Here is a 12,359-nt window from a genome sequence, read left to right as displayed (position 1 = left end):
GTTAAGTAACTTTCTTAAGACTGTTATACTCTTTGTTATTTTGATTCCATAGTTTATTTATAATTTCACTTTTTCTTATAATTTTAGTCTGTTAATCTTAGATTTTTCTTTTTAATTTTTATTTTTTGTGTTTAACTTAATTTTACGATTACTTATTATTTACCTATATGTTATTATGTTACCCACTTTTACAGTTTATGTTAATGTTGTCATGTCAGAATGACATGTTAAATTGTTTTATGTCAAACGTCATTCTGCCTAATGAATAACCATAGACAATTATTTTTACTTTAATTTCTTTTTTTCTAGTGGGTCACATAAGAATTTTATTGTTTAATAAATGTTAGATATTTTGTTTTTTATCCTATTAGGTATATATTGTCTTGATAAATTGTTTTCATATATTTTTGTTTTGTTTGGTTTAGTTATATAACAATTTGTGCAATTAGTTTATTAAATTATCTTACGTCGATTTCTGAAGTCTGCTGGCGGTTTGGGTATGTGCAATTTTATTTTTTTTCTAGATATATATATATATATATATATATATATATATATATATATATATATATATATATATATATATATATATATATATATATATATATATATGTATATATTTTTTATTATTTTAATTTTAATTTTTTATTTTTATTATACATATTTTTATTCTGAATGTCGTCCCACAATGATAGTATAGACAGTAATTTATTTATATCTTTGTCGTCTAATAACTCTTATATTAGCGAAGATAGTTATCACAGTACGTCCCCTGAACCTCTTAATGTCACTCTTGACACCTACTTCTTAGACCTACAGAAGCATTTTAATGTCATTCACATAAATGCACAAAGTATTCCGGCTCATTATCCCGACATGCTTGCGTCTTTCGATTCCAAAAACATTCATGCCATTCTAGTATCTGAATCCTGGCTTAAACCATCGCTTCCTTCTACTTCTTTCTCCCTTCCAGGCTTTCATCTCATTCGCAATGACCGCATCAACAAAGGTGGTGGTGGCGTAGCTATTTATCTTAGGTCCCACATTCCTTTTACTATAATTAGCACGTCAAGCCAACTCCCCTCTGCGGATGCGGCAGAGCACATACTTATTGAAGTTATCTTGTCCCATACAAAAATTCTTCTTGGTGTCTTTTATAGCCCATCTCTCCTTAACGATTATTTTGACTCATTTGAAACTACTTTAGAAAATTTTATGCCTGTTTATGATCATACCATAATTATGAGTGACTTTAACACCTGCTTACTGAAAAACGATGCTCGTGCTAAAAGATTTCAGTCGGTAGCAGAAGCTTGCAATATGCATATTATGCCCCTATCCGCCACCCATAATTTTCCAAGTTCTACTCCGTCTCTACTTGATTTAATTTTGGTTTCTTCCTTAGATCATGTGCTTAAGTATGGTCAGTGCTCAGCTGATGCATTTTCATACCATGATCTCATCTATCTTTCTTATAAAATACGTCCTCCAAAAGCGAAGCCGAGAGTACTTCTGCAGCGTAATTTTGGTGGAATTGATATTGACAGTCTCTGTACAGATGCTGGTAAAATAGATTGGTCACTAGTAATTGATGCATCCACGATAGATGAAAAAGTAAACATTTTCAACTCGTTTTTAATACAGCTGTACGACACGCATGCCCCTGTTAGACCTGTTAAAATTAAACATCTTCCTGCACCATGGCTTTGTGATGATTTAAAAGCTATGATTGCCAAAAAAGCACTTTATAAAGCGCGATTGAAGTCAGATCAATCAGAGGCCAATCGCACAAAGTACAATAAATTTCGTAATCGCTGCAATACATTGTGTAGAGATGCACAACGACGTCACATTCACAAATCTGTCGAAAATGGCGACACAACCAGAACATGGAAATTTTTAAAGTCACTTGGAGTTGGTAAAAATTCTCAAATTTCACTTTCTTCTAATATGGATATTGAAAATCGTAATAATCACTTTTCTGCTGCTAACGTAATGGATAGCGCTGATAAAAAATCTACGCTTGATACTCTTTCTTTAATGTCAACTCCAAATTATCCACCGTTTACATTAAATCAATTTACTGAATGTGATGTTAAAAAGAACATATTGTCTATCACGTCCAATGCTGTCGGCACCGATAGTATTAGCCGTAGTATGATATTACCTATCATTGACATCATTATCCCTGTTTTAACTCATATCCTAAACCATTCCGTTAATACCTGCGAATTCCCTGATGCATGGAAAAATGCTCAAATTATTCCATTACCAAAAAAGGCTAACCCCAGCACTTGTTCCGACTTTCGCCCAATCTCCATTCTACCTTTCCTTTCAAAAGTTCTAGAGAAGCTAGTCCATCACCAGCTTAGTCTATTCCTTAATCAATTCCATATCCTAAATCCCTTACAATCCGGTTTCCGTCCTGGTCATAGTACGGTTACTGCGCTGGTGAAAGTTACCGACGACATTCGATGGGGAATGGACAATAAGCACCTAACAGTTATGACTTTACTGGACTTTAGCAATGTTTTTAACACTGTCGACTATGATATACTGTTAGGTCGGCTACGTTCTGTTAACATATCTCCGTCAGTAATTGATTGGTTTCGCAATTACCTACGAGGGCGCCGGCAACGTGTCCGTATTGATGAGACTGTCTCGTCTTGGAGTGTTGTAAAATCCGGCGTACCTCAAGGCGGCGTCTTGTCTCCGTTACTCTTTTCACTATTTATTAATTCTATAACATCTAAAATCACTACTCTCTTTCACATGTATGCAGACGATATACAGATTTATCGCCATTCCACCCTAGAGAACCTACCTCTTGCTATTTCTGCCATTAATAATGACTTGGAAGAGATCTGCCATTGGAGTAAGTCTCATGGTCTCATGGTGAACCCCTCTAAGTCTCAGGCCATTATTATTGGCAGCCAGAGTTTGGTTTCGAGAGTGGTTTGGTCTGATTTACCTAAAATAAAATTTAATAATGCCGTAATACCTTATAGTCCAACTGTTAAAAATCTAGGTATACATTTAGATAATACTCTATCGTGGAACTGCCATATTAAAGAACTAAGTCGGAAAACTATTGGCTCCGTTAAATCTCTACAGCGTCTGCTTTATTTCCTTCCTATTCCAACCAAAATTATGTTAGCACAATCTTTACTCCTATCTATTCTCGATTACGCTGACGCAAGCTATCTTAATTTAACCGAGGACCAACTAAACAAACTTGAGCGACTCCAAAATATTGCTATACGTTTCATATTTGGCTTGCGCAAATATGACCATGTATCCAACTTTCGATCTAAACTCAAGTGGTTATCTATTCGCTTTCGCCGGAATCTGCATGTTCTCTCGCTTCTTTATTGCGTCTTGTTTAATGTTAATGCCCCGACTTATTTAAAGGAAAAATTTGAGATCCTAGGACTACATAATAAAGGGTTAAGATCGGCTGAAAATCTGACATTGAGGATACCTGTGCATAACACAAATTTTTTCAAAATGTCCTTTACCGTACAGGCTATCCAACTGTGGAATGCTTTACCTATTAACATTAAGCAAGCGCAAACGCTATTGTCTTTTAAGAGGTTGGTAAAAGAGCACTATCTGGCTATGGAAACTTAGTCACTATATGGTCTTGTATAGTTTTTATGTTTTATTTGTTAATTTTATTCTGTTTCCTTTTTTTTATTTACTGTGACTTATTTAAAATTTTGTGTTTACATAATTAAATTTGAGACGACTTATATATTATTATATTCATTTATATTTATATGTGTAATTGTTCATTTATTTTATTAGTATATATATTTATGTATATATGTATGTATGTTTATTTATATATGTATTATTGTATATATAAGGCACCACCTACCTTTTCGCTGCACAATTTCCCCAAATCAAAGGTTTTCTGGCAGAAATCGCTACTTAGCGATAAGACCGCCTTTTTGTACATTTTAATTAATTTTTTTTTTTTCTTCCATGTAAAGTTTATTGTTTGTGGTGTACAATAAAGTATATTCTATCTATCTATCTATCTAAAACTTACTTATGGCTACTACAAATAAAATATTTACAGAAGTTATAGATGATACAGATATGATAAAATGTGATCAATTACTGGACCCTAGCCAATGCTCGCAGGTATTAATCCCTCTTATATCCCCTATATTATTTGACAATGCCATAATTCCATATAGTGATAAAATCAAAAATCTGGGTATAATATTAGATAATACCCTTTCCGATTTTCGCAAAAAGCTCGAGTGGCTCCCGATCCGCCTTCGCAGGAATACACACATTCTCTCCCTTCTCTACTGTATACTTTTCAGCCCCAATGCCCCTCTTTATCTAAAACAGTCCTTCCAATTCCTTAGTGATTCCCATTTCCGCAGTCTTCGCTCTGAACAAAACCTTACTCTTAAAACTCCTTCCCATACTTCTTCCTTTTTTACTAAATCCTTCTCTGTCCAAGCAGTACGCTTGTGGAACTCCTTGCCCATAAATATAAGACGTGCACAATCCGTTGCTGCTTTTAAGAGACTTCTAAAACACTATTATTTGTCATTGTAAATCGTTGTAATTTTATTTATGAAATAATAAATAAATAAATAAATATGAGACAACATCACATACATTACTCTGATCCCAATGTAAGTAGCTGAAGCACTTGTGTTATGGAAATCAGAAGTAACGACGGTACCACAAACACCCAGACCCAAGACAACATAGAAAACTAATGGTAATCTACATCGACTCGGCCGGGAATCGAACCCGGGACCTCAGAGTGGCGTACCCATGAAAACCGGTGTACACACCACTCGACCATGGAGGTCGTCATGTAATAATACTTTATATATAAGTATGTATTTTTATGTATTTGAATTTATTTATAAAACATTTGTACTATTTTTTTAATACACGTATTTATATGTTAAATATAACATGTATTAATCGTATGTATGTATGTTATGTAGATATGTTATGTTTATGTATATGTGATTTACCTAAAAGGTGTACACCTCCGAACCCCTTTCTTTGAGTATTGAATGTCCTCTATCCAAAGGTTGTCTGGAAGAGATCGCTCTTTTAGCGATAAGACCGCCTTTTGTACCGTGTTTGATATTTTGTTGTATTGTTTCTTGTATTTTTTTCTGTTTCGATGTACAATAAAGTATATTTATCTTATCTTATCTTATTAAATAGGTATTCTTGATTTAATACTAAAACACTATGCGTACTGAGTCAGAATATCCGTAGTATAAATAAAAATCTAGACGGTTTCTTAGTATTCTCATCGTATCTTGATATACAGGTCGATGTGTTTGTTTTAAGTGAATGTTGGACAAATATCAATTATATGCCACCAACAATTGACAGCTATACTATATTCTACACAAAAAAAAGCTATAATAAAAACGATGGAGTGGTAGTATATGTTAGAGAACTTCAAGTGGTAGTGCCACGCTGTATACCTACCGCGTTTCGTCCGGTAAGTGAGAGTTCCGGAGGCCCAATCTCCCTCCCCCCGAAACTTGATGGTTGTGCAGAATTTGGTTAAATTACCCCAGGAGGGTACCATCAGCGACAGCGGTGGAGAATCCCTCTCTGGGCATCCATGCTCAGGACATACACCACCTGAGCAGGGATGCCCAGGTTGCCCTCCGAATTCTTGGGGCAATTTTGCGCTCGCCACTGTTCGGGGCAAGCGGAGCAGGCATCATAAGGCAACCCCTACCACCCTCGCTGTGGACTTCTGCAACATAAGGGGACTCAACTCCAACTTCAACGCCGTTCACTACCATCTGGAAACGGTGAAGCCGGCCTTGCTCTTTCTAACCGAGACCCAGATATCTTCTCCTGCCGATACGACTTTTCTCTCGTACCCTGGGTACAAATTGGAACATTCCTTTATACCACGAGCTGGGGTATGCGTTAACGTCAGAGATGATATCTGTTCTCGACGCCTCGGCAGCCTTGAAGGATAGGACCTATCGATTATCTGGCTGCGTGTAGACTGCGATGACCATCCGCGAATCTATGCGTGCCTTTATAGGTCCCATAGCGGTAATGCCGAAACCGACCGACTGGTTGAGCACGTCCAAATGGCTACAGATTCCGTGCTGCAGCAGATTCCATCCGCAGAGATCATTTTCTGGGCGACTTTAATGCCCACCACGCTGAATGGCTCGGCTCACGCACCACCGATCATGCGGGTAGATCTATTCTGGACTTCGCTCTAGCATATGATCTAACACAACTGGTCAACTCGCCAACGCGAATACCGGATGTGGAGGATCATACACCTTCCCCGTTGGACCTTCTGCTGACTTCGCATCCGGATGGCTATCAGGTTATCGTCGACCCCCCTCTGGGCTCGTCTGACCACTGTCTCGTCCGGAGTACAGTGCCGCCTGTGCGGTACTCACGGCCTCGCTTTGTTGGGTGCCGCCGAGTATGGCACTACAAGTCAGCAGATTGGGATGGGATGCGGTCTTTTTTTGCATCTTACCCATGGGGGCAGATTTGTTTCTCGCCGGATGATCCGAACGCTGCTGCTGACTCTGTTGCCGATGTGGTGCTTCAGGGTATGGAACTATTCATTCCTTACTCTGCAGTACCCATCGGTGGCAAGTCTCAGCCATGGTTTGGTCGCTTCTGCAAAACGGCATCACGCCGTAAGTGGGAACGCTATCAAACCTGGGCTAATGCATCTGCGTCTCGTGATGTAAATACCAGCGCATTCAAAAAGGAATATAACTCTTCCTCTAGGTCCCTCAAAAACGTGATTGCTAGGGCGAAAACGGAGTACATTGGCAGAATTGGCGAGAGACTGGTGCGTCTCTCTTCAGGAACACGAGCGTTCTGGTCTATCGCTAAGGCTGTCTTAGAGAATTTCTGTCAGCCCTCTTTTCCATCTCTGCACAGGGACGGTGAGTCATTGGCCCATACCGCGAAAGAGAAAGCTGATCTTTTAGGATCTCTCTTCGCGTCGAACTCGACTCTGAATGACCAAGGAAAATCTCCACCAACAATTCCGCGGTGTGATACCACGATGCCGGAGGTTAAATTCCGGCAAAGTGCAGTTCGTAAAGCACTTCTTTCCTTGGACATTCATAAGTCGAGCGGACCCGATGGTATCCCTCCAATCGTGCTACGGACATGTGCTCCCGAGTTGGCACCGGTCTTAACGCGTTTTTTCTGGCAATTCTACACATTAGGCGTCGTCCCGAATTCCTGGAAGACAGCTTTGGTGCATTCGATCCCTAAAAAAGGCAACCGCTCAGACCCGTCCAATTATAGGCCTATAGCCATCACCTCCTTGCTCTCCAAGATAATGGAGTCCCTTATTAACTGCCAGCTCCTGCGGTACCTAGAGGAGAATCAGCTGATTAGTGACCGCCAGTACGGTTTCCGTCGGGGTCGCTCAGCCGGTGATCTTCTAGTTTACCTTACTCACAGGTGGGCTGAAGCAGTTGAGAGCAAGGGGGAGGCATTAGAAACCAGCTTGGACATAGCGAAGGCCTTCGATCGCGTCTGGCACAAAGAGCTTCTTTCGAAGCTTCCTTCCTATGGGATTCCCGGGAAATTGCATGTGTGATGGAGGACGCCCTTCAGCGAGTCTGTACTGGGCGAAAGAATATAGTTATTTGTGGAGATTTTAACATTGACATTTTAGTGCAATCTTCCATAAGTACTAGGTTCATAAATTTATTTCAATCTTATAATCTAAATAACATATTTTGTGAACCTACAAGAATATCAGCGACTTCCGCAACCTGCATAGATAACGTGTTTTGTAGTTGTGAGGCCGTTAATAAGAAAATCTTATCAAACCTTACATCAGATCACTTTGGCCAAATGGTGTCAATAGGTATAAAAAAAATCAAAAGAAACGAAAAATCACTTGTAGGCCAATTACTGTAAAAGGTTTAATCAACTTCAATAATGCTTTACACTGTAGCCTTCCAAAATTGAATCTTAGCTTAAATGATCCCAACTCTTTATATAATTCTCTTTTACAAGTAATTAATAACGAATTCAATAAAATATTTCAGTTAAAAACCTTTTATCAAAACAATGAAATGCAGTTCTCAGACTGGGCCACTACCGGTATCTATATAAGTCGAAATAAATTGTATGAGCTATATGAACTTAAGAAATATAATCGTGATTGTAAATTTATCAATTTTGTTAAAAAATATTCCAAGTTATTTAAACAAGTTTGTCAAACAGCTCGTTCGTTGCATATTAAAAATAAAATCTTAAAATCTAATAATAAAATGAAAACTACTTGGGATATTATAAGTTCGGAAACAGGTAGGTTGAAGTTTGATGCAGGGCAGTTATCCCTTAGTATAAAAGGCAAAATTGTAGGCAAAGATCTAGATGTGGCCAATGAATTCGAAGAATATATCTCTAATATTCCTCTGAATATTACTAAAGGACTTAATGCGTCTCCTAATGACGCTTTAGACCTACTCAAATGTTATGTTCCCCAGAATGAGTTAGAATTTTCTTTTGAGAATATAACTCGGTACGAAATATTAAAAATATTTAAAACATTAAATCTGAAAAAAACCAGTGATCTATGGGATTTATCAGTCACAATTATTAACAATGTAATTGTTGACTTGGTTCCTTATTTAGCTATCATCTTTAATAAATGTGTACAATCTGGTATTTTTCCTGATATGTTGAAATTAAGTAAAGTAATCCCATTATTTAAGTCCGGTGATAAAAATGATCCAAACAATTACAGACCGATCTCTATTTGCCAGTATTAAGTAAAATTTTTGAGAAAGTCATGCTTAATCAATTGCTATTTTACTTTAACTCGAATAAGCTATTGCATTCTCAACAGTTTGGTTTTACTAAGGGTCGCTCGACTGCTGATGCGGGTGTAGCATTTGTTAAGCACATTTATGATGCGTGGGAAAAGTCACAAAACGCTATTGGAGTTTTTTGTGATTCATCAAAAGCTTTCGATTGCGTTAGGCATGATATTCTCCTAGAAAAGCTTAAATATTATGGTATCAGGGGCCCTGCATTGAAATTAATTTCCTCCTACCTTAGTGAAAGAGTTTTGAAGGTTGTGGTTAATGGTGCAAAATCAAATGGCGCTGTGGCGCAAATGGGTGTACCACAGGGTTCAATTTTGGGACCTCTCTTGTTCTTAATATATATAAATGATTTACCTTATTTCGTAAAAAATACTTGCGATATTGTACTGTTTGCAGATGATACATCCCTCATTTTTAAACTTGATAGAAAAATAAACAACTATGACGTTGTAAGCAGTGCTCTGTCGCGGGTTCTTGGTTGGTTTGACATAAATAATTTAGTACTAAATGCTAAAAAGACTAAATGTGTTTTGTTTTCCTTGCCAAATGTCAAATCAAATCCTTCTGCAATAACTTTGAAAAATGAAAGGCTTGAGTTTGTTGAGTCGACGGTCTTTTAGGGATAACCCTTGACTCCAAACTGCAGTGGGGCACCCATTTGTATGCCCTGGCAAGAAAACTAAGTAGTGCCATTTATGCAATTAAAATAATTAGAAAACTTACGGACATAAGTACTGCTAGACTAGTTTATTTTAGTAATTTTCACAGTATTATGTCATATGGAATGTTGTTATGGGGTAATGCAGCAGAGATTGAAGTTGTTTTTATTCTACAGAAAAGAGCTATCCGATCTATTTACAATATTAGCTCCAGGACATCATTACGCGAGAAATTTAAAGAAATAGGTGTATTAACGGCTGTTTCACAATATATTTATGATAATATAATCTTTATACAAAAGAATATTAAAAATTATTCTATCAATGCTGATGTACATACTATTAATACAAGAAATAAGAATAAACTTGTAACCCCCAGTTTCCGTTTGCATACGGTAAATAGAACGTTTTTGGGCAATGGTATACGCATATATAATAAGATACCGGAAAATATAATCAATTTACCATTTTCAAAATTTAAAAATATTATTAAGACTAAATTAATAAATAAATCATACTATTCATTAAAAGAGTACTTTTTAGAGAGAAACGCCTGGAGTTAGGCTCGGGTTCCATCATAGGCTAATTACTGTCAATAACAGCATTGTAAATGTGTTTATTATAGTATAGTATAGGGCGCTGACAGCGGTGACAGTTTTTTGCTACGATATAATATTTAATAATTAGAGAAAAATAATAAAACAAGTAATTGCGATATAAAAACTTTATTAAACTCATATACAGTGTATCTTAAAGTAGTGACAGTGTTATTAGAAACTATTTATATAGGGAAGTGTTATAAATTAACATCTAATAGCACGAAGTGACGGTCAGCTGTTTGCGTACCCACCTTATGCAAAGTGTTGCACTATTCCTACGTTCACTAACAATTTTTCCTTAATAATAACTTTATAATTGGCGTCTAAAAACAAAACACGGTAACTGGATTAACACAGTAAAATGGCAAACAAATGTAATAGCTGTGGAAAGTTCCTTGCGTTGGCTGATACGGTAAAATGTGTTCGCTGTTCCTTTTTATTTCATCGGACTTGTGCCGTCAATAAAAGCCCCGATTCTAAGGCACCGAAATGGATATGCAAGAGCTGTAAGCCGAAGCCATGCTCACCTGCCTCGGTCACTGCCTCGATATCCATGAGTGGGACAAATGAGCCAGACACTGATTCCCCGTTATTGCTGACACTCAAGGAGGACGCAGAAGTTGCCAATACACTGTTGGAGCAAATCAAATTGCTACGCAATGAGCTGGTGGCGGTTACACATGAGGTGTCTTCCTTTCGACAGGAACTCATGTATCTAAAAAATACAATGTCGGAAGTAGGCAAGCGAATCGACAGCATAGAGATACGACTGTCTCGGCTTGAGGAGACATCCACGTCGAATCCGAATACCGGCCTTTCCTGGAGGAAATTGCGCATCTGAAGTCCGAGCTAAATGACCGTGATCAATCGTGCTTGACAAATGACGTCGAGATAACAGGCATAACGGAACGAGCAGGAGAGAATTTGCCGCATATTTTGGGGCTCGTAGCTTGCAAAATAGGCGTGCAAATTGATGAGAAGGATGTTGTTTACGTCGAACGCTCCGGCCCGCGACCAGCTCACGTGGAGAACAGTGAACGACTAAGGCCGCGCCCCATCGTCGTACGGCTGGCGCGTCGCGCGCTCCGCGAACAACTACTGCGCGCCGCACGCGTGCGCCGCGGGGCGGATTCATCGAGCTTCGAAATAGATAAGGAACCGAAGCGATTCTACATCAACGAGCGGCTGACGCGAGCAAACCGGTTCCTTTTCTTTAAAGCAAGGGAGGAGGGCCATAAGAACGGCTGGCGTTATGTATGGACCCGCGGGGGACGTATATATGCACGGCGTAGCAAGGAAACAGCAGCACACAGGATACGCTCGGAGGATGACTTAATGACGGTTTTTGGTCAAACGTCTATTTGAGTTTTAAATTTAACTATTTGTTTATGGACTCACAAATATTGTTTTTTGTTTTTTTAATTAGTTACTTTAACTACTTAAAAGCAATATTAAGTATAGACACTTTTTCTGTGCATTGGTTTAGGTACAGCTTGTATTATATTTTTCTTGGAATTAAATTCGAAAACTTTTTAAAACGCGTAACATCTAATATAAAATCAATAACAATAAAATTTAATCTATCTGCAATAATTCAAAGTAATGTTGTTATAGTCTGCTTTAAAATTTATGTTGAAACTTGTTCCTGCATATTGCATTCAATTTGCCATCAAGTAATTACACATATACATATATATATATATATATATAATATTTTTTGGTTCTAAATGATTAATCCACAACACTTAAAAGTTGGTTTTATAAATCCTGGGTCTCTTGGGACTAATCATGAGGAACTCATTGTTACCGTAGAAAGACACAAAGTAGACATATTAGGCCTTAACGAGACGTGGTTAAAAGCAGGCGAAGAGGGCGTGCGCCTAACATTGCAGGTTATAATCTTCGACATATACCAAGGCCACCAGGGGTACGAGCACGCGGTGGCGGAGTAGGATTTTATATAAGGCAGGGTTTAACTGTACGCACTCTTACTCATCCTCACTCGTCCGTTGAGCAGATGTGGATAGGAATTAAAATCAAAGGCAAGCAAATCGTAATAGGTACAGCCTATAGACCTCCATGGTTAAGTGTGCATACATTCTTCGATGCCCTGTATGAGACTCTGAGTACGTTTACATGGCGCGATCATCTAATAATAATGGGCGATTTTAACATTAATTTTCTTAACAATAATCACTTTAATTACAATATGATCACTGATTTTTCATCTTTTTTTAACTTAACTCAACATG

At 37.8% G+C, this 12,359-nt stretch overlaps 1 protein-coding gene across 1 annotated transcript; it reads left to right on the top strand.

Annotated features, from left to right (window-relative positions):
• The first annotated feature begins 10,377 nt into the window (after positions 1–10,377).
• Positions 10,378–11,795, top strand: LOC124542787. The gene is made up of 2 exons (XM_047120677.1): positions 10,378–10,613; positions 10,895–11,795. The coding sequence occupies exons 1-2, from the start codon at positions 10,469–10,471 to the stop codon at positions 11,470–11,472; spliced, it is 723 nt and encodes a 240-aa protein (XP_046976633.1). The 5' UTR covers positions 10,378–10,468; the 3' UTR covers positions 11,473–11,795.
• Positions 11,796–12,359: the final 564 nt, after the last annotated feature.

This window comes from Vanessa cardui, chromosome W (genome assembly GCF_905220365.1).
Source record: "Vanessa cardui chromosome W, ilVanCard2.1, whole genome shotgun sequence".
NCBI classification, from domain to species: Eukaryota; Metazoa; Arthropoda; class Insecta; order Lepidoptera; family Nymphalidae; genus Vanessa; species Vanessa cardui.
Note: the sequence above shows the minus strand (reverse complement) of the source record. Positions and strands in the feature narration are given on the sequence as shown.